The sequence below is a fragment of the Colletotrichum siamense genome, assembly GCF_013390195.1.
Source record: "Colletotrichum siamense strain Cg363 chromosome Unknown KSG_Cg363_contig08, whole genome shotgun sequence".
NCBI lineage: Eukaryota > Fungi > Ascomycota > Sordariomycetes > Glomerellales > Glomerellaceae > Colletotrichum > Colletotrichum siamense.
This window is the reverse complement of record NW_023501021.1, coordinates 2441927-2469557: the sequence shown is the minus strand read 5'-3', so window position 1 is coordinate 2469557 and position 27631 is coordinate 2441927. Positions and strand designations below refer to the sequence as shown.

General features: G+C 52.2%; 4 protein-coding genes across 4 annotated transcripts; 2 read left to right on the top strand and 2 right to left on the bottom strand.

Moving 5' to 3' along the window:
• Positions 1 to 1484: 1484 nt before the first annotated feature.
• CGCS363_v012215 (uncharacterized protein) lies at positions 1485 to 2082 on the top strand (the record flags this gene model as incomplete). The annotated part of the gene is made up of 3 exons (XM_036644064.1): positions 1485 to 1546; positions 1607 to 1937; positions 1990 to 2082. The coding sequence occupies 3 exons, from the start codon at positions 1485 to 1487 to the stop codon at positions 2080 to 2082; spliced, it is 486 nt and encodes a 161-aa protein (XP_036491028.1).
• An 811-nt stretch (positions 2083 to 2893) lies between these two features.
• On the top strand, positions 2894 to 5621 carry CGCS363_v012214 (uncharacterized protein; the record flags this gene model as incomplete). Its single annotated transcript, XM_036644063.1, has 6 exons — positions 2894 to 3209; positions 3266 to 3358; positions 3417 to 3464; positions 3517 to 4480; positions 4533 to 5390; positions 5465 to 5621. 6 exons carry the CDS (start codon positions 2894 to 2896, stop codon positions 5619 to 5621), a joined length of 2436 nt encoding a protein of 811 aa, XP_036491027.1.
• A 939-nt stretch (positions 5622 to 6560) lies between these two features.
• Positions 6561 to 8178, bottom strand: Sept3 (Neuronal-specific septin-3; the record flags this gene model as incomplete). Its single annotated transcript, XM_036644062.1, has 2 exons — positions 6561 to 7629; positions 7700 to 8178. 2 exons carry the CDS (start codon positions 8176 to 8178, stop codon positions 6561 to 6563), a joined length of 1548 nt encoding a protein of 515 aa, XP_036491025.1.
• Positions 8179 to 23828: 15650 nt separating this feature from the next.
• Positions 23829 to 25892, bottom strand: CGCS363_v012212 (ABC1 family protein; the record flags this gene model as incomplete). Its single annotated transcript, XM_036644061.1, has 1 exon — positions 23829 to 25892. The coding sequence occupies one exon, from the start codon at positions 25890 to 25892 to the stop codon at positions 23829 to 23831; it is 2064 nt and encodes a 687-aa protein (XP_036490149.1).
• Positions 25893 to 27631: the final 1739 nt, after the last annotated feature.

Here is a 27631-nt window from a genome sequence, read left to right as displayed (position 1 = left end):
TTGATGTAGGAAACAACACTGGCGAAGAGAAGAGGGAAAGGCAGAGCGCGGCGGTGGGGACGGAAAGAGGAGGACCAGCAGTCAGGGTGTGTGATGGCAATGATGGCAGACGGGGCAAGATGGTGAGAATGGTCGCGAGAGCAGACGCGGAGTGGTGGGATGGAATTCGAGGCCTTGCCTTCTCTTTGCCTTGCACGGCTCGACTTTTGACTGGCCAAGGCGATGGCGGAGTAAGTCAGGTACTAAAAAAACGCCTGCAGTATTCCACGTCCGTCTGGCAGCAGTACGGACGGACGAGCAGAGCTAGCTCACACTCTGCTGCAGGGCACTCCCAGAGACATTGCAAAGCAGGTGCAGCGGTAGACCTCCACTTCCCAGAGAGGAGCAAGGCACCGAGTCCACCCACTCAGTGTCGCCGGGTGTGAGGTCCCACGTGAAGATTCTCCACCAGAGCAACGGCGAACCAGGCTAGCGTGGTTGGAAACACGGTATTTCCTGCTACGGCAGGGAACAAAACCGGGTGCGCTGAACAACTTTGATACTTTTGGTCTATCATTGGACTGTCACAGGCCACAGGTACTTGTACCTTGCCTCACTTCATTAAATAGATAGACCGGCAGGGCACCTTGTAGGCACCCAATCCTTACTGAGGTGCCTACGGAGTACCTACTATGTATGGTAGACGCATCGCATGCCCAACACCCGCAGACAAATCAACGCATTCTACTTTTGACTGCGGACTGCAGCCTCTCATCTCCAGGCCTGTTGCCTCGAGGTTGGCCGAAGAAACCAATCCCAATGGCTTCAATACGACTCCAAGCTGCCCTAAGCTCCTTGGGCAGTGAGCACTAGCCCGAGATGTGAGTGAGGGCAAGGTAGCATCAGGCGGGTGATGAGTGGTAGGTGCCCAAGGTAAGGCGATGGAAGCAAGGGACCTCATGCTGGCGCTGGTGGTGGTGGCGTCTTGACACTCATCAATGAGCAGAACGACCACTGACTGGACGCTTCCCCGTGCACACCTTTTCCCACGCACGCAACCGCAACCCACCTCCTCAGGGCAAGGTTCGCTGCCTCAGCACTCGGACATGGGGGAGCTAAGGGTCCCAAGGGGACGCCGGAGGCACGGGAAACACCAGACCGGTCCCCTGTCTCCGTTGTTTCCGCCTCCCCGCTCCACCCTCGCCTCTGAGTGTCTCTCTCCGACGTGCCCTTCAGCCAGCCGTCGAACACCAACAGCTCGATTCTCAACCGCCTCGGCGTACCTATGAACGGATCTCTGACAACAACTCTACCCAATCAACCGACTTGCCTTCTCTCCCTCCAATCCCGTTTCCCTTTCCTGCCCTAACCGGAACTTTTGATACCTGTCTGCATCTGCACCCAAAACCACCGGCCTCCCATCGTTCGAGTTGCACTGCATCTTCAAAGCAGCTCCACCAGCTCGCGACAGCGTCAAACCCCGGGTCCCCGTTTGAGCCGCCAACATGGCCGCCGCACTCCCAACCTTCCCCAGACTGGTCTTCACCGTCTTCGAGCCCATCTCGCTGTGCGTACGATCCTTCTCGACAAGTTGAGGCGCCCCATCAGCTGATGTGAATGTCTCAAGCGCCGCCGGCTTCCTTGGAGCCGTCATTGACCCGGATTGGTTCATATCCGAGCAAATTGCTTCGGTCGCGGCCACCACTCCGCCGACCCTGGCCACAGATAACAGCCGTCTCGTTGCTTTACAGCTGGGCAACATCTATCTTCTCATGGCCATGGTCGGCTTGGCTGTCCTCAATTCCACCAGCGAGCTGAAGGTGGTGCGCAGTTATCTCGTCGCTCTGTGGATAGCCGATCTCGGCCACATCTACGTGTGCTATCATGTTCTGGGCCTGCAGAGATTCATCGACGTTGCAAGTTGGAATTCTATGACTTGGGGCAACGTGGGAGTGACGGTAAGACCCTGAATAGCCTCGGCCGGCGAACGTGCAGCGCTAACAAGTGTAGGCATTCCTGTGTCTGACCCGCTCGGCCTATCTCATGGGGTGGTTCGGGGCAGATGTAGAGGACACCAAGAGCTCATCAAAGAAGCGGGAATGAGATTCTCGCGCACTTTGGGCGTTCGCCGATATTCGAATGATCTGTAAGATGTCTCAGTCTCTACTGAGAGCTGGTCATCCGGGCCAATGTCCCCTACGGAGGCTACGTTACCCATCGATCCAGCTGATCCTCTGCCTTTTGTCTAATCCTGATACTCGCCTTTGTGAAACCTTGGGATAAGAATCAGAGATTACTCAGGTGGCGAGAATGGAGATTCCGGGCTGATTGCTTGCATTGACACAGGCTCTTTTCCAGTTCGCATAGTTCTACCACTTCCAATGGCTGTATATCTGGAAGCTGCGAGTGTATCAATCAGAATTCAAGCCAGGTACGCCGAGTGCTGTGTACCTGGGTAGTACCCTGAGGTGCCATCCAGAACCTACAAGGCATTTGCAGAAGGGACGAGGGTCAATTAGCCCAACTCCGTACCCCGCGCAAAGTGAAGTCGATCTTAGCTTTGAGTGCATCAATCCCGATTTTGAAAAGGAAATAAAGTCATGAAGTGTGATTCTATCCAATCAATCTTTATCAAGCTCAAAGCAACGTGCAAAGGTTGGGGGGCAGTGGTTCAACTTTAATGAATGCACCTCACAGCTCCCTCTGAATTAAAAGTGGATACCTAAGGCAGTTGCATCGTTCCTGGGCACCACCCCTCCATTGGACGGGCGTTCGTACGCGGGAGGCGCCTTACTCGCCAGGGTTAGGGTTAAGCGAATGAGAGTTTGTTTACACTACACCACCACCTCTCCACCCCCTCGAATGACGCGTTCTCTTCACGATCTTTCAAAAACGGGCCGCTGCTCATCATAAAATGGTGCTGACGAGGGCAAATCGCGGTGCCAGCGACCAGCCGGCCGAGTCTGGCCGGTCTGCACGCCTGGCGCGTCGCCGTGGGGGCTCCAACGATAACATGGAACGCGAGTTGCCGGCCAGGACCAGGGCCAAGGGCAAACAAGTCGCGGTGCCGTCGAGCGATCCGGGCGACGACGAAGAAGAAGACGAAGAGGAAGATGAAGGGGCAGGGTCAGAGGAGGAGGAAATCGCCAAGGGCGAATCGATTGCACGGTTCAATGCGCCGAGAGGAAACCTCGTCAAGTCCATCAGCCCGCCGCCTCAGAGCGAAAGTGGTGGGTCACATTCATAATCGAGCAAAACTCCTGGATGGACGCTGACGATAGAACAGACATTGCTTCAATCATTGGTTCTCAGAGCGTGTCTGGTGTCCAGAGATTCGCCAACCCTTACGGCGCAACAGCACAGTACACACGTCACTCAAGTGTGTTATCCCTGCAATCCGCACTCATCCTTCACAACGCAGTGCTCATGCAATCCAGGCGTACCTAGGCCATTCGGCTCGTCAGCGCCTCTATTCGGTCGCGGAGGTATTTCAATTATCTGCCCTTGTCATGTCACAATGCTCACCAGAAACCGCAGGTCTACCAGGAAGCCCGGTAAGGGAGGATGACGAGGAAGACGCGCCAGACGAAGGTCGCGGGACCCAAGGGAGCAACCACAACACCAGCCGCGACGAGACAGCGGAACTTCGAGAAAATGCCCTCGACCCCCTGTGGAGCACCACGAACGACCTCGCCAAGTACCTCCTCGAGCCAAAGCCGGACAAGAAGACCTGGAACCAGCTGCTTAAGATCCAGCGCCAGAATTGGGCCAGCATGCAAACTCTCTTCACCAACAGGGACAACGAGTTCCTCATCGACCTACCCGACGTCCTGTCCGCATTGCCCGAGAAGCTCCAGTCGCGCGGACGGGTCATCCTCGCCGCGACGAACGCGACTTCCCTCCAGAACGAGCTCATCAAGACCGTCCAGGGGACCGGCGACCTGCTCGACATCTGCGCCCGCGTCTTCGAACGGCTTGACCAGGACTTCCCCGCCCCCTTCCTCATCTCCATCCCCGACGATCCGTATGAGCTCATCACCAACGAAGTGATCGAGCTGACTCTCGACATCCGTGTCCAGAAGTTCATCGCCCAGCTGAGAGACCTCACGGATCACCCCGTCAGCCCCGCCAACATCGCATCCGACCTCTTCTGCGCGGTCGACGAAGGCGTGGACGGCGAGGAAGCGCTCCGTCACGGGCCATACCAGCCCGTTTGCGGCGGCGTCGAATCCCCCCTGGTATCGCAGCGTGCTAGAAGCATCGCGCAGCTTATCGAAGAGAAGACGGTTGTGGAGGCAATCCACATGCTGGAGGATGCGTTCCCCTTCATGACCGAGGACGATACCGGGCTCTCCATCGACCTGATGCAGTGGACCGCCGACATCATCGGACAGGCACAGGATTTCCTGCGGGAGCCGGCGATCGGGTCAACCATCAGATCCTCCTCTCCTTCCGAATCCCTCGCCTCATCCTCCCAGCAAGAATTTGTCCGCAAGGACGTGTATGTGCCTCCCTCCCTTCCATTGAGTATCCCACCAACTAACACTCAAAAGTCACGAGAACATCATGTCGAAAACAGTTGTCCAGCACTTGGCCATGCTCCGCCGCCAAGCTCCTCAATCCACCGCGTCAACGTCAGCCCCTCAACCTCCTCCGTCCCGCCAGCCACCCCCATCCAGCCCCGACGATCTATCCGCAGATGGAGACGACATCCTCGCCATAGCCCGGGGCAAGCCACCTCCCTCTTCCGCCGCCGCCGCCGGACCAAGCACCTCGGCCCCGCGCTCCAGCGGCTTCACCCCCGTCAACGGCACCAAACGCCCCTCGGAAACCCAAGACCCCGAAGACCCCTTCGAGAACGACACCCGCTCCCCAGACCCCTCCCGCAGAGCCCAGCTCGACCTCGACAGACAAAACATGCCCCCGCCAGCCTCCCGTCCCCAGAAACGCCAACGCCTCCCCTCACACCCGCAACCGCAACCCTCATCCTCCGCCTCCTCCTCCCGTCCAACCCCCTCCCCAAGCGCCAACCCAGCTCCCGCCCCGCCCTCCCCGAACGGAAGCACCAGCAGCAGCGCCCCTCCCCCGTCCTCCGCGGCCTCCACCTCCCTCCTCAGCGGCGAGATGTCCTTCTCCCAGATCCGCGAATCGAACCGCCTGCCGCCCTCCCGCGCCGCCGGCGCCCCGCAGCGCCAGCCCTGGTCCGACGCCGACACCCGCCGCCTCATACGCCTCATCGAGGTGCACGAGTGCAAATGGGCCGTCATCGCCCGGCGCCAGGACCCCGACTACCGCCGCGGCAGGCAGCCCGACCCCGGCCCCGAGGACACGGAGGACTGCGTCTTTGAGATCCGGCGCGACCAGCAGGCCATCCGCGACAAGGCGAGGAATCTAAAGGTCGACCTGCTCAAGTACGTTACTTCAGCCCCTCCCTTGCCTCACACTGTAGAAAGTAAAGCATACTAACACGGCAGAAACACAACAGGGCCGACTTCGCATTATACCCGGGCTTCAACGGCATCGCCCTCGGCAAAAAGGAGCGGGCCGCGCTCATTGCGCGCGGCAAGAACCCTGACCGGCGGGAGGAGGACACCACGCCTGACGGTGTGGTTCACAACACGACGTTTATTCCTGACGAGTAGCGTAGTCGGTAGCAAAAGTGCGCATGCATTGGTGAGTGGATCATGTCAGCAGGGCTGGAACAGTGTCAAAACTACCAAATTATGCATCATGTTTGTTTTTTCAGTCGCGTGTATTGATGGCGTTGAGGGTGACTGGTATTGGATCATCAGGCGCGTGTCACGCACAAACAATACATTTCATCACTTGTTCACGAGGCTGCCATATTGTGACAAATAAAAAATTCCGTGAATAGAAATCCGGTCCCTATCAAGACTGCCCTAAGAATATCGACCGACCTCTCTAGGGTGAACGCGGCCCATCACGTCTGTGTCTCGCCGTCCCGGTCATCGCAGGCATTTGCTCCATCTCCACACCAAAAAACCAATCTGACTGATTACAACCACCACCACCTTGGTTCAGTCTACTGCCCCTTCACCGGTCTTGAAAGTCGTAAAAGAAGCGAAGTCGAAAGAAAAGTTGGGTAGAAACTAGACATCATCGCACGCCTTTAGGGCGGCGGCGTAAAGGTATTTTTTCGGTGCCAAACGTACAAAAAACCGGATCTCGTTCCTCTATGTGGTGCAGCAACAAAAGCCCAAGAGATGACCGTTTCCCATACCAAAGACCAGAGAGCTAACAGGTAGCGCGCTTGTACGTTGATTTGGCTGAACGGAATCGCAGTGAAAGGAGTCGGTGGATATCGAGGTGGTGTCGTCATGTGAGTCCAGGGCTGGAATGCCGTCGTGATGCCATAGTTTCGGGGGCCTTCCAACCAGAGAAGTTCGTAAGAGTATGTGACAGAGGAAAGACAGGACAAAGGGGGTATGCTGCGCGGTGCTCTCAAATCTCAACAAGTGTAGAAAATATGTGGATCCAGCCATGAGCAGCTGGAAACTGAAGTAAAGGGTATCGGAAGTTGAAGTGGCGTAGCGGATTTTACGTTGCTCTTGTAAAGCAGTCTATCGTCGACGAGAGTTGGGGCTGTTCTTGAGTCGAGATGTACGCCAACCCTCGTACCATTGCTCCCTGCTGGCCTCACGGAGCTCGGCTCTCCATTCACTGAAGACGGCATCCTTGAGTCTCGTAAAGTCGCAGTGCTCCTCATTGTAGGGGTCCGCAAAGCCCCAGGGGAATTGACGCCCCATAACCTCGGGCTCGTATAAGTCGGGGCTGATGATGGAAAGAGGGAGAAAAGGAATCTCGTCCTCCTTCGAATCTTGCTTCGCCTTGTGCTGGCGGATAGACGATCCCGACAGTCGTTTTGATGAGGGAGAAGACGGCGCCTCGCCGTCACCGCCCTGGATCGGAAGGTCCTCGTCGCCGTTGTTGCTGTGCTCGTAGCCATCCTCGCCCTCGTCTTCCTCGTCAATCTTAGTAGAGTCGTCATCCTCATCCAGGCCGAGGGGTTCGAGGGGATCCATTCCAGCCTTCTTGATCGTGTCCCAGACCGTCTTCTTGAGGACATTCATGTGCTTGGTAGTGATGGTATCGGCCTTGGAAATGACGGGAATGACAGTCGTCTTGCCCTGGAGGGTGCGGAGGACTTGGAGGTCAAGGTCCTCATCCAGGCCACCGGTAATGTTCGCCGGCGGTGCGTACTTGCCGTTGTGGCCATTTGGCACAGTCTTCACAGCAGCAAGATTGCGGTCCAGACGAGCTGGGTCGAGAACCATGAAGACAGCATGAATGTGGGTATCCTGTACACCAGGCGATCGAATGACCTTCATCTCCTCGGTAAAAGTCTCTTCGAACTTGCTCTCCAGGAATGCTGACATCTCTCTAAGCTGAAGGTCAACCACATTCTTTTCGAGACCTTCCGAGTCCCAGATTGTCAGGCCAACACGTTCGCCGTCGATTTCACTCTCAAGGTAGTGGGGGATGTAATTGCCCGAAGCGGCAGCCCTGGGAGTCGAGTCTTCCTCGGTCTCGGTTCGACGGGATCGTTTCTTGGGCGGCAGCGCCAGAGCAGTCTTCAGGAACTCAAGGAATGAAGTCTTGCCAGCGCCGCGAGTGCCAATGACGAGAATGCTAGAAGAGAAGGTTAGCTTTCGGTGTCTTCAGATCGAGGGAGGATTGTCTCAGATCGGGTGAGGCTTACTTGAAGGGTGTGGGATCCTTTCTTCTCCGAACCCTCCTAGGGCTGTTGACAGTGCTGACGGCGCTGCTGGCGTAACTGTAGCGACCGCGGTGCGTCATACTCTCGGTACGAGCGTAAGGATCGTAGGCGGGGTTGCTCGTGGGCACAGGTGGTACGGGAGGAATATACCCTCCCGCGCTGAAGCCGGGATCCATCGAAGGACGAGTGGAATAGGCGGTGCCAATAGTATGGTCAGACATGATCGAGGCTTCGTCGGCACGAAGGTCTGAGGGGATGGAGTTGGAGAGCTGGTCATTGCCCTTGTAGAACTCGGGCAGCTTGGGTGGGATTTTGGAGATGGCAGCTTGACGCTGGCGTTCGAGTTCGCGTTCCTGCTGCTCCCTGAGGGCTTGGGCCTTCTTACCGCCCTTCCCCAGGTCGCCGGACTTGGAGCGTCTGAGAAGCATACCGAGACTACTGCGACGGGGCTGTTGGCTCATTGGTATCCGGGGTGCTCAGCATAAAATATTTGTTTCAGCGTCGGGAGCCGCAAACGGAGTGGGCGACTGGCATGCGACTAACACAACCAGCAGCACTTTCTGTCGCGCTTGATCGTTCGATTGCGTGAAGGCGGCAAATGTGGACCGCTCGTACCAACGGGCGTTGAAAAGCGCCGAACTTCGAGTCGTGTGATTTGGTAAATAGCAATATGTCGCCGAGGAGAAAATCCAGGTCGACGTCAGTCACCAAACCCGTGGTTTGGTTTCGTTGGGGGTTTGTAGGTGAAAGGGGAAAGCAATCGGGGCTCCCCTGGAAAGGGTGGAAAGGGGTCAATGACCGAAGAGAATGGGACGATGTGTGGGAAAAGAGCTGATGAAATCAGGTTAGCTACCAATACCCGGATAGAAGGCAATTGCTTGACGCCCAAACACTGCGAACGCTCTTCCTCGACCAACCGCAGACAGCAGCGCAGCGGGAACAGCAGCAGCGTGTCGAGTCGAGCAAGTGTCTCGCCGGGCGGCGCCTGCGAAAAGGTGACAGGGAAATGGCAGCCGGCAGGAGTTTGGGAGACAGCGCGAAAGCAATGCCTCTGCCAATGCTCTGCTCTGGTCGGGTCAGGTCAGACCAGAGACAGAAACAGAGACACAGGCGGGAACCAATGCCCGGGCCGGCTCCGAGAAGGAATTCTGGGGACGTATGCGTTCCCCAGTGGTGGTCCTGCCGTGGTTGGCCGCGATTGACGGCAGAGGTCGAGGCAGGAGATCTGCCGCCTGCAGAGGGGTCGCGGGACGCAGGTCGCAAGTCTCAAGGAGGGGCGGACAAGCAGCGAGTAGGGGCAGGAAGCGGGAGCTGATGACGATGGGATGGGATTGGCGCCGTTATAAGGACTTACCAGTAGGATGCCGAGCTTCAAAGCTGGAGCTTAGGCAGTTTGAAAGCAAATGGTGCTATTCTCGTGGAATTGGCGGCGGCAGAAGAAGCAAGCGTCGGCTCCTGCGATTAAGATGGATGTGCAATGCTGCAATGGCAATGGCGGGGAGCGCGGTGCGGTGCAGATCAGAGACAGACGACTGGCCAAACGTCGGACGGATGGTCGAACGGAGCGAGGGTTTCCAGTCGCGCGGCGATGGCAGGAGATCGGACGAAGAGGCGTGGCCGCGCGTGGAGAGGATGGTCGGAGTCCGTGACCCGCGTGTGTGAGTCTGGTCTGCGGTCTACTGAGCAGACAGACAGGACGAATGGAACGAGGGGGCCGCAGGATTCTGAGACCTGGCCGAGAGCTTCCAATTCCAAAAGACCAAAAAAAGTGTCGAGAGTGAGAGGGATCCGTGGAGGGGATGAGGCGTAATTAAGAGATGGGAATTGCGAAGAACGTGGACCCGGCGGGACGAGACGAGAAGCAGGCGAGGCGGGTCGAATGCAGCTGGTGAGGTCGTGGTATCCGTACGTAGGGTGAAGGCAGGCCAGGTACCAAGGTAAGGTAAGGTACGTATGGGTAGGTATGGACCTTACGTATGGATGAGGTGGGCACACAAGTGCAAGCGTTAGCGAGAGTTAAGGCAGGTTGGTAGCGTGTTGGTAGGCCCGGTTCGAGAGTACCTAGGGCAAGCCAGTCCAGTCCAGTGCAGGTACAGGTACAGGTGTGCAGGGAGTAAAGGTTGGCGTGGGTTGTGAAATGTGAAGAGCGAGCGAGCAGCCTGGAGCAAGAATGGCGTCGAGAAGAGCAAGCAGGCGCAGTGTCTAAAGTGAATGAGTGAGTGAGGGTGAGGGTGAGGGTGAGGGCGGGATGGCCAGTGCAGATGCGCGCAGATGGAGAATTGGGGGGGGTGTTCGAGGAGACGGGAGACTGAGAGAGCAAGTGGAGGGACCCGCGACGAGACGAGTGTAATTATGCCAGTGGAGGAGCAGGTGCGATGGATGGGGACAGGATGAGGTCAGTGCAGGGCGCTGCGCGATGCGATTGCAGACCAATGAAATTGCCGACTTGGGTTTGCGCCGACAGCAGCAGCAATGCGATGCTTCCCGCTCTGTTTATGAGAGATGTCAAGGTGTGCACTGAGTTGGAACAGGTGTAAAGTGAATCAAGGCAACAGGCGCAAAAAGAGCAACAGGAGCAAGAAAGACGACACAAGCAGAGTCAGGCAGACAGAGAGAGAACCACCGCGAGTGCGACGCAACAGACGAGAACAGGACCTGCCCGTTCCCAGAAGACGAAGCTCCTGCTCCATCCAGCATGTCAGGCGTCCCCCATCGTCCCTCCTCTTCACCTTCACCCCATGCTGGATCCAATGTCCCGTCCAATTTGAGAATCGAGAGGGGCTTCGCCGATGGACGATGGACACTGGACAGCACCAACCGGCCAAGCAGGGTACGCACTGAAGTCCTGCCATTCTTGTCATGTGATTGGTTGGGCGACGGGTAGCGCATCACCCTGCAGCCAGAAATTCCCCCGACGCAGGTACAGACGGGGCCGCGCTAGGCTGGGTTGGGGCCCAGGTACCGTCTCCGGCTCCAGCGAGAGACGACATAGAAGAGACGACGACCTCGCCAGAGACCAGGCCAGGGCTCCTCACTCTCCCATCACTCGCATCTCTCTCTCGCTCCGCATGGCCTGTAACGCAGTCGTAACTCCAGCAGCTCGCTAGCCCAGGGCCCCCAGAGACATTCTCCAACCAGGCGCACTAATGGGCAGCTAATAACGCCATTGGGGCCGCCCGACGCAGCCTAAGCACTGAGATGATGGAGGTCCCCCGGGCCCTAGAAACACCGTTTGAACTGTCTGGTTGGTTTCTTATCTAGCTGCTGCTTCTGCCCTGGTGGCTGCTGCTAGCTATCGATCAGGCAAGTAAGTGCCCAGACTCTAATACCAACGGCTTGCGTATCTCCTTAGCGACTGGAACATGGGGGTTTTAGATCCCACGTGTAGTAGCCAGTCAGACTATGCCCTTAGTGCCCACAGTATATTCGAAAAAGACGCTTGTGGCGTGCGTTTAGCTAGCGAGGAGTCTAATTAGAGGTAATAGATATAAATATAAGTTATACTAAATGTGGTATATTAGCTAATATTACTAATACTATCTACTGTAATACCCCTACTAGCACCTCTTATAGAGGGCTATACTATAATCTAAATACTAGAAATCTATTTTATAATCCTTAGAGATATTAGTAGTAGTCTCACTAAGAACCTTCTTCTGAAACTTAGATAAGCACTATATATAAAGCCTCTTCTTTAGTAATACTAAGAAAGTATAATTTATATAAGTAGATAGCTATTTTAGTATAGCTAAAAAAAACTATATAATAATAGCCTCCTCGCTATACTTTATAATAATCTCTTTATAGAGGTATTACTAGAACTTACTTTAGGTCTAATAAGTATTCTATATATCTCTAGATATATTAGAAGTATTATAAAAAGCTTCTCAGAACACTAAGTAGGCGTTTATTATACTAATAGGTAAGATAAAGTTAAAGTTAAATACTTAGGCCCCTCTATAATATATATAATATCTATAGGTATATATTACTTAGTGCTAATTACTAATATTAATAGCGTTTATATATTAGTTATATTTATAGTAGATAAGAAGGAAGGGTAGTAGCTTTATATAGGTAATCTCTACCTCTCCTATAGTAGGATTAACTACTTTAAAAGGTACTTATAATATTCTGAAATAGGTTATATTACTTACTAGCTGCTTATATAGCTTAAGCTAAGTATACTCTCTACTGTGGAAGCTAGTAGTTACTATTAAAATAGGGGAGCTATCCTTAAATAGAAGCTAGTTAACTATACTATTATCTATAGGTATAGTAAAGATAGTGCTTTATAATATCTTTTTAGTGTTATTATTATAGCTTTTAATATTATAGAGGATTTTAGTAACCTTACTATTAGGTTAGTAGGTATCTATAATAATAACTTCACATTAATAGAGATATTAAAGTAAGTTAATTAATATAAATAAGTTATTAATAAATAGGTAGTATTATTAATAACTATTTAGTAGTAGTACTTAGAGAATAAGCTATACTATAAGGGCTTTAGTATCTAATAGAGGTCTCTTAATATTTTTATTATATTAAAGAAGAGTAATAAGTAGTCTATAATTTATATATTAAGCTTAGCGTAAAAAATACCTAGCTTTACTAATAACTTATACTTTAAAGCTAATAGGTATAAGCTTACTAGATATATATTACTTATTAGAGTAGTAGCTTTAGTAACACATTATACTCTTATTAATAGTAAAGGTACTACTAGGGGTCTAGAAGCATATTAATACTTCTTAGAGGTAGTTACTTTAGTTAGTAACCCTCTTATAGATAGTAAGGCAGCCTTTCTCAGCCTCAAAATTAGGGTTATAAGTAGTAAAGTTATAGTAAAGCTATTTAAAGTAGTTATAAGAGATCTAATAATTAATCTTATAGTTAGGTAAGTACTTACCTTTAGCTTAGTAGTTATTAAGGTGTAGTTTGCAGTAGATAGTTATATATATTAATATATTAAGAAATATATATATCTCAGCCTTATAGGTCTACTATAGTGACTTAAGGCTTTAAGCAGAGTTATATATAGTATTACTAGCTTCTAAAGCCTTAAAGCAGTATATCTCTAACTTATAGTTAGTCTATACTACCTACTTAGCAACTTTAGCAAGAGGCATAAACTCTTCCTAGATCTTAAGAGGGGTTTTACTATAGTTAATATTAATCTTATATTACTAACGCTCTAAAGTTATTTTATAGAAAAGTAGGCTAGCTACTAGAGGAGGGTTACTATAGCAGTCTCCTCAAGGAGGGTTAAGGTTATTAAGATGCCTATAAACCTTACTATTATAGTAGCTATATTAAATAATAAGCGCTAGGTTACTAAGAGAGTGCTACTTAGCCTCCTAGTTAATACTACTGTTAATACTAGCCTTAAGGATTATTAATAATATCCCTAAAGCTAGAAGAGGTTATAGAAGGTTATTAATAAAGCTAATACTAATAGGAAAGTGAGGAAGTTTAATAAGAGGGTTATATTCCTTAAATTTATTATAGTACTTAACCTCAAAGTTATAAGGATCTAATAATTTAATAGGGTTATCTATTATAGCAAAAAAATAGTGATTTTTTGACGTAAGGTAGGGTGGGTATAGTAGTAGTAAGGGGAGGTTATAAGGGTTAGAGGTATATAGGGAGGAATACTATAAACTTAGAAAAAAAGAGGGGAAATACTAGTCAGTCTTTAGGGAAGTATAGGTACTTCAAAAGTATCAATTTCACTACAAAATATAAGTATATTAACCTGTAGCTTAGACTAGGCGTAATGGCGCGTCTTTTTTAACTACATCTGGCGAGTAGCTGTGGGGGGGGCTAAAACTCCCATGTTCCAGTCGCTAAGGAGATTCGCACGCAGGTAAGGTAGCTGCTGTTCACTAAACGCAAGAAGCCGGCTTGTGCTCCCCCAGGCCACATGGCGGTGTATTGCGCCAGTCGAGCTTGGGAAATCAAGGCTAATGACGAGAGAAGGCGGGCTATCACCAAGTGCTGCCCCTAAGTCCCAACACCGTGTTCATGCATGAGCCGCTACCAACGCTACGCCAACTTCGCCCCGCTACAAGAATCCTTCCCCTGGGCCAGGCTGGGAAAGACGGCAAGGGCGTTGGCGCTGGCCGCTGGGCCGGCACATGGGGAGATGATCACTGTGAAGGAGCTCTCTGTGTTGTTGCTGCTTCGATTTCCCTCATCAGCATTTACACGTCATCTGACTGAGCACCATGATCAAAATACCTATTCCCAGTATCAATAGTTTGGAAGGCTTGAGGCACAAAAGCGAGAGGGTGCCTACCTGGCTTATCTGCTCTTTCCTACCTACCTACCTTTCCTTCTGGACCTTCCATTGCTCCCCTTCCGTCCTTCCTTCCCCCTGAGCACAGGTTTGGGAAGGCTCAGATGTAACAGCACCTGGACGAGACAGCCTCTTTCGAAAGAGGGACCTTCCCTGAATGCAACCGCGGGACAAACTCAGCAAGAACGGGATTTCCCAGTAAGCGGCCACCCCTTAAAATTGCATCCAGGAATTTCGAGCCAAGTTTTCCCACGACCACCTCCCTTGTCTTGCCTGCCTACCCGCATCTCCTATCCCCCATCCATTCTCCTGATCCAATCATCTGCCGCCGACTGTGTGAGAGCCCGTCATCTTCTTCCAATTCCCGCGCGTCTGTCACGCGTGCCGCTCATGATACTTTTTTCTTTTCCTTCCTCAACGTTCAATTATCTGCATCTGTCGGACACCATCAGCGGCCCTCGTCGGGGAACAGACTCTCGTCCGTCATCGACCAGCCGGCGGCCCACGTCTTGGCATCTCGTGTGCGGCTTCCTACATCGGTGCTCCGGAGCATAAGATACTAACACAAACACACCCGGCAAACACCAATCTCTTGTCATTGTGTATCCTTACCCGGCACTTTACCCTGGCACACGAAGAAAGAAAGGGAAAAAAAAAAAAAAAAAGTCGTGTGCGGTGGGTTGGTTTAGATTCCAGGCTGCAGGACCCGTGGCACGGATGGAAACGTCTTTGCTCCCGCAAGCGGCAAGCGGCTTTCGAAAATGTGCCCAGTGCTGTCCCGGGCCATCCACACGCGCAAAAGATCGTCGTCATGCCACCAATGACGAGAGGAAACCGACAACTCTGAGTGAGTCTAGATTCATCGTCGATCATTGCTACCCACAACTGCCGCTGTCAACCTCAGACTCGCGTCTCTTTTTCTTTCCTCTCAAAGTACGGATACGTCCTCTCGCCAAAGCAGCACAGACATATGACGCTCCTCTCAAAATTTTAAAACATCTCAATTCTCACTTCCGTCTTCATACGATCACGGCCTCTGCGAGCACTGCAACTTGCAGGCAGGCAGACCAAGATAATCTCGCTCCATCTCGCTCCATGGACCCCATCAACGTCCCTCCCGTCCCCTCCCCGTCCCTCAAGCCCTTTGGCGAACTCGATGGGGTCAGTGGAACCCCCGACGCCGAAATGGGCGCTGTTTCACATTAACCACGCGCTCCTTCATGCCATCTCATCCAAAGAAATTCCTCTCAAATTGTCCGAGATCGATCGACATGCTCCAAATTACCTTTTAGCACCGTGCAACAAGGCAAACCCGCTACGACCACCACCTTCACCACCAGACAGCCCAACACCACTCCCAAAATTCCAGGGGTCCAAAAATTCCTTCTTTTCCTTCTCTCATTTCCGCATCGCATTTTAGCTTGCCCTCCTGCTGAACAGCCGACCACACCGTTGCCTCACTACCTCCAACTCCCGAGATCGTTGTGTGAGACAAGAAGAACAACGTTGTGTTTGTCTCGCACAAGTGGCGCAGACGAGAGAGACATTCCCTCCCGAGAACACAAAGCCCACGACCACACGCGGTATCCGTAGGGCAGGACATCACACATCACCCTCTCCTTCGCTAACCCCCCCTAGCCCAAACCCCCCAAGCTTAACTCAACTTCATGCAATTCAAGACATTACGGCCAAATGCGAAAATACATTGCCATATTGCCTCTTGTTATTACCCCCTTTTGACCGCACAGCACACTCACTTCGGAGCCAATGACCCGAAGGTTTGATCAAGTGAAGCCACCCCAGAGCGCAGTCCTCCATTCAAACAAGTGCCCGGGAACATCCCGTGAGCCGCAATATCGCGGAAACAGCTTCCGAACCCCAGGAGTTCTGTGCCCAGACGCCCTGCTCCTCTCGCTCGGGCTGCCGCCGCCGCTGCCCCCCTTCACCAATTCGGCCCGCTGGCTTCTGCCTCTCCCGCTTGCGCCTTCGTCTTGCATGGTAGCTTTCGAGTTAATCCGATCGAGGTAGTCGGATATATGTATATCTGGAAGTCACAGCGCTGTCGGCTCGTCCCTCTGATCGCCAGTAGCGTCTACTCGCAGTAGGGACCGGACGGTTGTACAAGCGATATCCAGAGTAGGTTCAATACGTCTTACTCATGACAGAGCTTCCGCCGTTTGTCAGCTGCCTGTCCTAGGTGTTTGGGGGCTCTTTTCCGGGAGCCCTCAACTTGCATAACACCCTCACACACACCTACGACTTGACAGCAAACATGACACGTTCCGGGCAATTTACACCATTGCACAATTTATAAAAAGCCAGGCTCACCCAGCTTGTAGACAAACCTGGCTCGCCCCCGACTCGACTCGGATAGGGGCGCCCAAGGTTTCCGGGCTGGTAATGGCTTGTGGTGGTGGTGTTCATTGTTCGCTTCAGCCTTATGTGTCCCGAACCCGGAGAAAACCGACGGGGTTCGGCAACGGGGCGCGGGGGGTTGTTTGAAAGAACATGCGCGCGTTCTCTCTCTCTCTCCCTTGCTCACGCCAGGGGTAGGAAGAATGGTGTCCTAGTCAGGTTTGTGTGTGGTCGCTGTTGGGAGCTCGGGAAGCAGGGAGAGTCGCAAAGGGGCCCAACGAGCCCGTAGTTAGAACACGCTTGTCCTCGACAGCAAGCTAAAGTGAGAGTGAGAGTTTGTGGCGGGTTGAGGAGGCGTGATGATGCGGCCGAAGCCGATGGCTGATTTCTGCCTTTCGGGTGCGGCGTACTTATTGCCAATACTTGAGCCTCTCTTGGACCCTTCAGGGTTCTGAGATCTCGATCCCTGCATTGTTCAAAAGGGACTCGTCAACCTCCCAGTTCTTCCCCTTGCTGTAGGATTTTCCTTCGTTTCGATGAGTACTCTGACGGCTCGAGCAAGTCTTGCATCAATGTGCTAGCATCACAGCCACCGCTTGTATTTATTGCATGATTAAATGCTTATGGATTCAGCGCGGCGAAATGGGGACTTTGCTTGCCGTCTGGTACGTTTCCGGAATCGCAGAGTGATCAGCATCCCGCGCGGAAACCAGAGAGTAGGCCCACGTCATTGCTCGATTTGGTCTCTGTGTACGTTGTCACATGCGTCGGTTGAGGTTGAATACGCGAATGCAGACAGAGGCGAAGGAGGATGGAATTCAAGCCACCGTCCGGAGCACGCCCCGGTCTAGCGTAGCCAATTGGAGGAACGCAGACGAGTATATGAGACCTTGATCAGAAACGAGCAAACAAGCAACAGCATGCAATGGATTGATGTCTACAGAGTCATCTATCCACACGGCTGGTTTTATATAGCCAGGACTGGTGACCGGCTTGGGCCTTACACGCAGGCTGCCGGCAAACCACATTACCATGCCTCCAATCGTCTGAATATATTGTGCTACACAAAGAGATGTATCATCAACGGTCATGGAGGACGCCTGACGGCAAAAGCAGCCTGACGTGGTTCGCATACCTTAGTATATTTGGGTTAGTCGTGTTGAGAGGGCCAAGGCTAACGGTAGAGCGATGGAACGAAGCCATCCTCTCATTCCGTGGGGGTCCAAGCCTTCCAGATTGTGCCTTGATCAATCCTATGGGAAACTTCATGTTTTTATACTACTAAACGAGGTATTTCACGATGTTGAGCGTCAGCAACAGCTTTCGAAGCAGAAGGGGCAAGCTCTCCGAGCCAAGTAATGCACGATGCCACGCTTCGTGTTCATTCATCATTTAATGGAAGCAATCTCTTTTCCAACATGTAATTCTGCAGAATCACGCCCAACCATAAGTCGCGTTGTGAGACGGACCGTTGGCGCAATCGCTCCTGGAAGAATTCGTCGAGCCACCTTACGCCTTCCGTCATCCCATCCACCGTCAGCCTATTCACTGATACTACTCTCAAGATACCGAGATATAGCGTCAATATACACATTGAATCTATTGAGAAGCTGCCATCGGGGGCTACGGCATTGCCCAAGACCAAAGTCCATCTCGCGGGGCCTCCCGGTAGACATTGGAGACGTGTTGTCCCAGTATTCATGGGCTTTCCAATGTATCACAGAAAGTATTTGTACAAAACATCACTCATCGTGTAAGGTAATGTGCCGACTTTTGCTAGTCGCCGATGCGAGGATGCGCCAAGCAGGTGTGCTGGATCACGAGGTTTGGTCGAGTCTGATAAATTGCATCTTGCCATTTCGGCGTAAGTCATGTCTTGGGCAATGCAGTCGTTTCAGAAAATTGAGTAGTCTTACCCAGAAGACTGTCGGAATATTTTACGCAATCTTCTCACAGCATCGTTGATCACCCAGGTATGTGACAACTGCTTTCTGTCTGGGTCGGCACTCTCGTCTGCCGTTACCATGCATGTATTCCGGACCGAATACGTGGGCATTGAAGCCCTCCTTCGGAATCATGGAGCTTGCTGGGTGATGTTTGCGTGGCTATGCTACGCTTCGTGATACATCGCATCCACGGCTGCAGGAATTCAGAGAAAGTTCCTTCATTGCCTTGTAGAGAGGGAAATCACTGGCTACTATGTCCTGGGCGCTCTTAAGTACTCAAGGCAAACTATTCTGATTATAGATGCGCTCCTATTTAAGCAAGCCTTGTTTGCATGGGCGGTCTCTAGGCAGACAATGCCAGCGGGCTCGTCTTCGTTTTGTTGCTAATAGTCATCTGACCTCACTCGGAATCGAAAATCTACCGCTCACAAAAAGTTCTCGACACTTCTGGAAGCCATAGACTCATAGATCTCTACTTCATAGCCCTCAGCGTAGTCGTTGTGGTATTCAACCAGTATACTCGCCAGCAAAAGGAAGTCGGTCTCTGGCAAAGGTGCTATATGACCTGACAACAAGAGCTTCTCGATTCGGGGTCCTTGGCTTGGGCTGAAAGACGGGACTGCAGAACGACTACAGTCGTACAATCGACCAGGATTGCTCATTGCATGGGACATTCTTCATGGGAGCCTCCCGTCCACGGTGTTGATTGAATATCTTGACCCGATTCTTCGTAGTGTACAAGAAACACGAGAAAGTCTCCTTGGTCTCAACGTCGATGATTTAAGGCATGAACAGAAGAGAAGCACCATTCTCTTTACAAGCGAAAATTAATTCCTTCACCTGAGTATAAAAAAGCTGTCTGTGGCATGACTTTGACATGCAGCAATGTGGCATAAGTTTACCTCAGGTTACAATCTTGGATTGCAAGCAACTCATTCATGTGTAACCTCGAAACACCCAGGTTTCCAACACATCAGTGGCCGCTACTGAAAAGAGTTCCTGCTTCTATTTCCAGATACTAAGGCGCCGTGCATCTGTCTCGTCCATCGATAGTGTGGTGTGGAATACTTCCAAGTCTGTTGATGGCATAAGCACACTTGTTGTTTATGCTCATGCGGTTTTATCGCCGACGGTAGCTGCAGGGCGTACAACAGCTCAATGAGACAATTCTGTACACAAGTTTGAAGAAGCTTATTCTGCTTGATAATCAGTAATCAGGAATCTGTTAAGGTTTAAATAAGGAATCGTCACCTGCTTCTGAGAGCCGAAGAGACACATCTGCACTTGCTGCTGCACTGCCTATTTAAAAACAGTCTGTGAATCTTATAGAGATCGGACAGGCCAGAATAACTTGTACAGATAGAGAGGTCTGATACGAATTTGATGATGAATACCCAGTCTTCATAGCACTAGTCTTGCCACACTAGACTTTCTGCCAGATTTCATGCATCGAAGACATTCGCGTTTCAACTGCGTGAATACTTCATTGACAGAAAAGTTTGCTGAAGATACCTGCCACCGATCTACGCTGTTAGATGGAATATGGGGATGAAAATCACTGGTGGCGTTGTTCGGGTGTGGAAATCATTGGAGTCTAGAGTTGAAAGAAGTGCCGTATGAGAAGCGTCAATTGCCGTCCCGTTACTGGTCAATTTGCACATTGTGTAGCCCTTAAAGCTGCATGCTACCGTAACATGTCAGGCCAATACCATTTGAACCCTGCCAACAATACTCAGCAGATCCCTTCATGCGCCTCATGTACGCTAGGCTGCAGTGCACGAAACACGGCAGTCCATCATTCTATTCAGAGATTCTCAAACCCAATGACATCGCTTCAACTGGCACGATACTGAGCTTATCACAGAACATGATAGCAATCATCTGAACGCTGTTCCACCGTTGTTATTGTAGTCATCTTAGTTAAGAAGCTTAATCGCTCTTCGTGCTGAGGTATGATTGCAGGATAATCGCCGGACAGACCTAATGAGTACACCTTGCAGGTGAAACTCACTGATGGAGCTGCGTCAAAGAGTACCTCAGAGCATAAGTCGGAGAGTCTAGAGGGAGATTCGCCTGTCATGTCTCTCAGTGGAGGACAAATTGTCGTTTCTGGCGTTTCTCAAGAACCTCTGTAACTTGCTGAGCCTTTTATTCAAGAACCTCTTCCTCCTCAGAATAAAGGTGATCTGCCGACATTCTGGGTCATGAAGGATGCAGCTGCCGAGGCGTGACTATCAAGTAAATGACAGCAATAATCAAACACGGGAGCTACTTGGATTTCCTGTCTTCATAGTGCATTAAAGATGAGTGAACCAACTTATCTACTGACCGAAAGATCAGATTTCTTCGCTCGCAAATAAAAGGCTGTAGTCTGTTATCTTATACAACCTCTCCATATGCCCCTGCAGATATTCAGGCTAGAATAATAACAAAGCCAGATTTTGGATATCGTGAAGGTATTGAGATCACTTGCGCAGTGAGGTACAGCATCTATCACATACCCAGTTCACAAGTTCCTCAAACTCTTGACTCTGGCTTCCAGAATTGCTTTGTGTCTCAGAGTGGCGATGGCAGGAGTATGAAGTAGGCAAAGAGCATTCAAGTGCTGGCGCGGTGTGTTTAAAAGACTGATGAGTCTTTGCAAGAGACACTTTCTTAAACGCAAATGAGCTGTTGAACGAAGCCGACTCCAAGGAACCGAGGGACTGGACGCGCTGCTAAGACATGTTGATGACATTCTCCAGGCTGAGAAGTGATCAGCGATCGAAAATAGCCTTTGTTGAGGTTCCTCATTTCGCCTTGCGCATTAGGTCCACGCGCACAGGTGTATCCTCAGGAAACCCGGCATCCAAATTTATACGGACTATAATTTGGTCTGTGATGTTGAAACATGATGTGATCTGCGTGAGAACTACCGACTCAACTCAGCATGCTCGCAAGCAGGTTCACTGCGCTTTGATTCTTCTGATGATCAGCTCAGGTAGACATAATGACAACATTCAAATGTCTATGTTAGCTTAAGCAAGAATGTATTATTTGCCTGCAGGATTAATGATCATGACGTTATAGACTCATTTACACTGAGATGGCTGGGTTGTTCTACTTGATCTCACCGGGTAGACTATGGGACATGACGATTGCTACCGCAGCAGCGACAGGACCTCACATCCTTATAAAAGACATGGAAGCCAGTGGTGGTAGCAAATTTGACAGAAACACAGAAAATCTCTGTGGCAAGAAGGGCAAATAAGGTCCTTTTACGCAAGAGGACGAGATTCGCGATGTTGTTGCCTAGGTTCCGATAGCTTCAGAACTTGCTTGTTGGCAAGTAGCCCATGTCACCAAACGTAAGTGGCACTGGCAGTTAGCTGCATATTTAGCTGCAGTCCTTACATTGTTCTGCTGTATTACCAACCAGATGAAACAGATGATGGTCGTAGACAACACACAACTGTTGCATATGAAGTATTGTGCATTTGCCCTTAGGTTACTATAACGGCAGATTCGCGAATTGGCTTGGACTTCTGAAACGGAGATGGCCCCTATCATTGATTTCAATTCAAAGCTGCCGTTCTTTTCATTTTATAAACCGAACTATTCAACGTGTTTGTTGACTCTCAAATAACCAGGTGGCCGGATGTGGACGTGGGACCGCCGAGCCTGGAATCGTGCTCTTAGAGTATCATCGGATAGGTATGTATAGTATATAAGACGAGGCTTATCTCAGTTCAGACAGATTCCCAATAGTACGGGGGCAAATGTCCCAGGGATTGTAGTTCATTACTTTGAGGAAGGCTCAACTTCAGCACGATGGACTGAAAACATCAGTCATATACGTCTCTCTCGAACCACAGGTAAAGACTACGAAGCTTGCTCCACCATAGAATACTTAACGGAGGTACACTCTAAGAGACGATGAAGAACACCACGCAAAAATGTGAGAACTGAAGGCTACAGTGTCCATCAAGGTGCTGCATCAACTAGGCCTTAGCTGAAGTGTCATTCTTGCAAATCACATTGGTCATACAACGGATGTGACAAGGGTCTGTGATTGTGCATGAAACCTCATGCATAGAACATATCATGATTACCTTCAAATATATAAGTAGGTAGGTTTTCAAGATGGAGGCATTGAATGCTGGGACTCTAAGTCCTTCACTTACTGCGGTACAGAAATCTAGTAGAACCCTTCTCGTCTTGGAGTGGTTGTCAGCCGGGTTTGTTGTCGAGCTCCGTGCTGTTATTCTGAGTTGTCCATGAGGTTGGATTGCGGGCCTATATTAGTCGGCTCCATGCCCCATGACCATAGAGCCTCAGCAAGATAGTATCTGATGTAATCCATGATGCCAAGCATTCCGACCCGGAGGAGATCTGTTGTTGATCCAGGACTGGACGTCAGCAGAAAGTCTCACGAAATTACCACCTCAGAGGCATAACCCATAGTCTTCCGCCCTTCTCTTCCGAAGAGTAATGTAATAAGGAATACTCAGCTGACGATCGCGAATCTGCTTTGTTGTATCGGCGACGCTGGATAAGACGGCTGACTGCGCACGTCATGTCAGCCTCTCTTTAGGGGCAGAAACACCCCGACAACGCGAACCTCGTAGTGCGAACTACGATATTCGCATATTTACTCTGCATCGATAGTAAGTGTCGAAAAGCGAAATTTATACGGCATCAATGGTGCCCTTCAACTTGGCGCTCGTGACTCTGAAAACCGTGATTCAGCACGCAGTACAGAATCCAAGTCTCGCAACAAATGCGCAGCAACCCAATCTGATTTCTACGTCCTCGATAATAACCCCCTAACGGACACTGAATCTGTATAGCAGTATATTCTCCCAAGTAATGTTTACAAGTCTTCCTCACAAGATATAAAGGCGTTGTCTGCTGAAGCCAAAATAACCTTACAGATCAGGTAACAGAGACACTCGAGGCACAATGTCTCGACATAGCGACGATCCCCGAGTAAACTTATGTGCTCCTCGGTGTGTGCCGTGGACTCGTCACCCTCTTCTATTCCAACACCACCGCTCTCCTGCGTTTCCCTCGTCTCATAAGTATTCAGTCTGGGATATGTTCAGCTCATATGTCACCGAGGTTGAGTTCCAATGATTGCCTCGCATAGCGGGATAAACCCCACATCCAGTGAGCTATGTAGTCTGTTTAACCACGCACAATGACAAAGGGAGAATTATTGCTCGGCTCAGCACTTGGTCGACACGTGTTGGGAGGCTTTTTATATAGGGCAACCAAGCTTTGGAGGCCATCCTGGACTCTCGCCGAAGAGCACGAAGCCCAGACAAGTAGCATCGCAAAAAACATTGAAAGACGTCCTTCAAATGACATGAACCCTTTCAGTGAAGTCATGAGTGGTATCTTTTCCTCTAGGTCTCCCCGTTTACCGAAACCCGCGCCTCTACACCAGCAAAAAAGTCTATAATAAAACACTTAAACCTCCTCTCTTCTCTTGACAAGACGTCTATCAGCCAACAACATCTATCACCCTCTACCCCTCGAACACCTCATGCTGCAGCTCAACACCGAAATCCTGCGCAATATCCTTCATCCTCTTCTCCATCTCATCCTCCATGCCTCCACCAAAACCCAGCCACTGCCTGATCTTGAAAAAGTAGAACGCAACATCCGTCAGCGCCAGCACCCCCTTGAACACGAAATGCCTCCACGCGTTGCTGACCCTCCTCGCCCACGGCAGGTTCGGGTCCTCGTACAGGCTCCGCGAAGCCCACTGGCCCATCATCTTGACGCGGTTCACGGGGCTGCCGAGGTACTGATTATTCCCCTGCACGATGCGCATGTTCCTCCCGATAAAAATCAGCTCCTTGGGCCACTTCTCCTCGTCGGCCAGCATGTCGCGGATGCCCTGCTTCATCCGTTGCTGCATCTCGTAGTGCCGCTCCGCCGGCGTCTTGCCCTCGAGCTCCTTCATGATGCCGTTGCGCGTGCGCTCGTCCCCGCCCTCGTACGGCCTCATCAGCGTCGCGCTCGCAAACAGGTCCGCCGCCTTGATCCCCCACGCCTCCGTCACCTGCTCGATCGTCTTGTTGTCGAACGTCATCAGCGCCTTCCAGAACACCCCGTACTGGTGCCGGAACGCCGGGCTCATGTACACGTACAGCCCGTGGTCGATGAGCACCAGCTCCGCCCGCCCGCTCGGCAGCCTCCGGATGAAGATGTTGCCCGGGTGCGGGTCGCAGTGCACCACGCCCCATTTGAAGATCTGCGCCGAGAACAGGTCCACCATCGTCGTCATCACCTCCTTGCTGCTCAGCCCCAGCCCGCCGCGCCCGCGCCGGCCCCGCCACTCCCCGCGCTCGGGCTTCAGCTGCTCCCGGTACGGCCGCTCGCGGAGCTCCCGCCGCACGGCCGCCGCGTCGGGGGCATCGAGTGTCGTCGCGCCCTTGACGCCCGGCGACCCGTTCCCGTACCCGCCGAGCCAGCGCCCGTTGATGCCCTGCTTGTCCCACAGCCGCACGCCCTCGATCCACTCCGTCGTCATGACGCGCTTCGTCGACAGCTCCGGGTAGACCTTGGGCACGTACACGCGGCCGCGCAGGCTGCGCTCGCCGTCGATCAGCGTGCGCATGGTCTCCGAGTTCTTGGCCTCGTTCTCAAAGTCCGTCTCGAGCTCGAGCCGCTCCGTGATGAAGGGCACGAGGCTGTACAGCGGCAGGTCGAACCACCGGCTGTAGATCCACGCGACCGTCTTGAACGCCCACAGGTCCCACGAGATCTGCTTCGCGATCTCGCGCTTCTGGATCTTGATCGCCACCTCCCGGCCGTCCGGCAGCCGCGCCCAGTGCACCTGCGCGACGCTGGCGCTGGCTCTCGCGCGGCGCTCCATCAGGCCCTTGCCTTCTTCCCCGCGGAAGCTGACGCCGAAGACCTCCTCGACGGAGCGCCCGCCAAAGTCCTCGCGGATGACGGCCTCGACGTCGGACCACTCGCCCTGCGGCGCGTCGTCGAACATGCGCGCGAACATCTTCTGGAACTCGGGCGGCAGCACGGCGCTCTGCATGGCGATGGCCTGGCCGATCTTGAGGTACAGCCCGCCATTGTGCCGGAGCAGGTCGAACAGGCGCTCGGCGTTGCGGCGGTGCAGGTCCTGGACGGAGCCGCCGGTGAGCGGGACGGGGCGGAAGTTGAGCTTGTAGTCGAGGGCGACGAGGAGGCCGGTGCCGAAGGTGCGGAGGGAGCGGCCGAGGCCGGAGGCGTAGACGTGGGAGTCGAGGAGGTAGACGGTGCCGACGGCGGCGGAGAGGACGAGCAGGCGGCGGGTCCATTTGCGGCCCTTGGGATATGTGCGGGCGCGCTTCGGGGCGCCGAGGGAGGCGGGGGACGGCGGGCGGAGGGGTTCGTAGCGGGATCCGGTGCGGGATGTCGAGTGGATTGTGCGTTGTGAGGTTGCTGTTGAGCTGGGTGGTCGTGGTCTTGTCGTCGTGGAGGGGCGCAAGCGGATGGATGGGTTGAGGATGCGTGCCGCGGGGGAGACTTGGAGGCAGCGGGACGCCGCTGGCCTCGCGGAGAGGGCGGCTATGCTTTGGCGCATCATGGTTGGGCGAGGTGTTGAGGGAGGAGGAAGTTGCAAGCTCCCATATCCTTGACCTCTGTCGTTTGTTGCGCGGGGTGAAGGAAAGGGAACGGGAAAGAAAAAAAAGTAAGCTTGGGGGAAAGAGGGTGTTCGCGGCCGGCCAGTGCCGGATCTGTGATAGCTGGGAACAGGTAGGCAGATCAATGACGATAACAGGTGCCACAGTGGTGGTGGAAATTTCCGTCGGCGAATTGAGTACCGACTCGAGCCCGCTTCATCCGCTTATCCCCGGAAGCGCACCGAGTCGCCGGGGGCCGACTGGTCAGTGCCCACATCGGGGCTGTTCTTTGGACTTCACAGTCTTCTTTCCGAGGACATGTAGGATCACGTGTGTATGGGATTTGGTCGGCAGGTTACATACTCGAGGCTCAATATCTCGGGTTCATTTTGTTGGGTGCTGGTGGTTCTTTTGAAGAGTCACGAGCCAAGTTGCCATGTTTGGTAGAGCCAAGAGGTTGCATTCATGATTCTGTTCAGACTGGTTTCAGATGCCTCACCATGGCAGAAATTTCATTCCTTTCAACAAATTTCTCACTTTGGCTGTACTTCTTGTGATTTAAATCCACTTGGTATTGTCCCATGCGAAGCGGTAGGATCTGGAGCTCCTGTTCATGTTATGTCCGAAGCGGTCCGGATGCAGGACGCGGCGGCCCGAGTCCGGCGGTCCCGGAGATCTGCTTGCGATAAATGAGCTACTGCCTTCCGAGACATAAGACCGCCAAATCGAACATATAAACATTTAAAGGAGCATGGTGATCATTCCACGCGTACTCCCACCAGTAGTTCCAAAGCCTCCTAAAACCTCTCGCTTCGTCATATTCGCAAATTCTTACCAGACCCTGGGCAGACGAGCATATAGATCGCTTCCCCTTGGTATCCACATGTTCCAACTTGATGCGCACGCATTGTGTTCGCCAGTCGCGCATACCTTGACGACAGGGCACGCCGGACATCTGGCTGCAGGGTTAGTCAGGCTCCGTCTGAAGTCCAGGCTCTGAGGCATTGAGGACCGACGGCGTCCGGTGCCTGAGGTTAAGTGAAACAAAACTGAGGTTGTGGGCCGATTTGGAGGAAAGCTTGACGCTGCAGTGGCTGCGGCGGCGACACCACCATCAACCTCTGTGCTTTGACGGACGCCGCCTTGTACACTTACAGTTAAGCGGCGGCCGTTCCCGCCCACGGCTTGCTTCTGGCAAGTAGGTAAGCAGCCCCTTTCCCTTCGTCTGATGCCCCGAGGAGGGTGCCTGCTTGTTGGGCTGCTTGACCGCCTTCCGAGGCAGCACACCATCAGAGGTTTCGGCGACCTTCGGGAAAGCTCCCCTCGTGACCATGACGCATAGCATCGACAGATGTGACGTCTGAGAGCAGCTGTAAAGGGTCTCTGGACGCGGGTGATGGACTGCATGAACCTGGCGTCCCTGCACACCTTCCAGATGTGCAAAGTTCGCGTGGCTCAAATATGATTAAACACAATCATAAAACTTCCAGTGGGTTGGGTGGGAGTTTCCGTGATTAGCAGCTCAGTTCCAGATGTTCCTACCTGGGAAATAGGATGGGCACCACCATCGGGCTCTGACTGGGAATACACCAACATCTGAATGTTCAAGGTGACCCTATGTTGAATTATTAATGCAACAGTCCGACTGTGAAGCAGTCTCAGAAGAACAACAGAACGAGACATGTCTTGATGTTCAGCACAG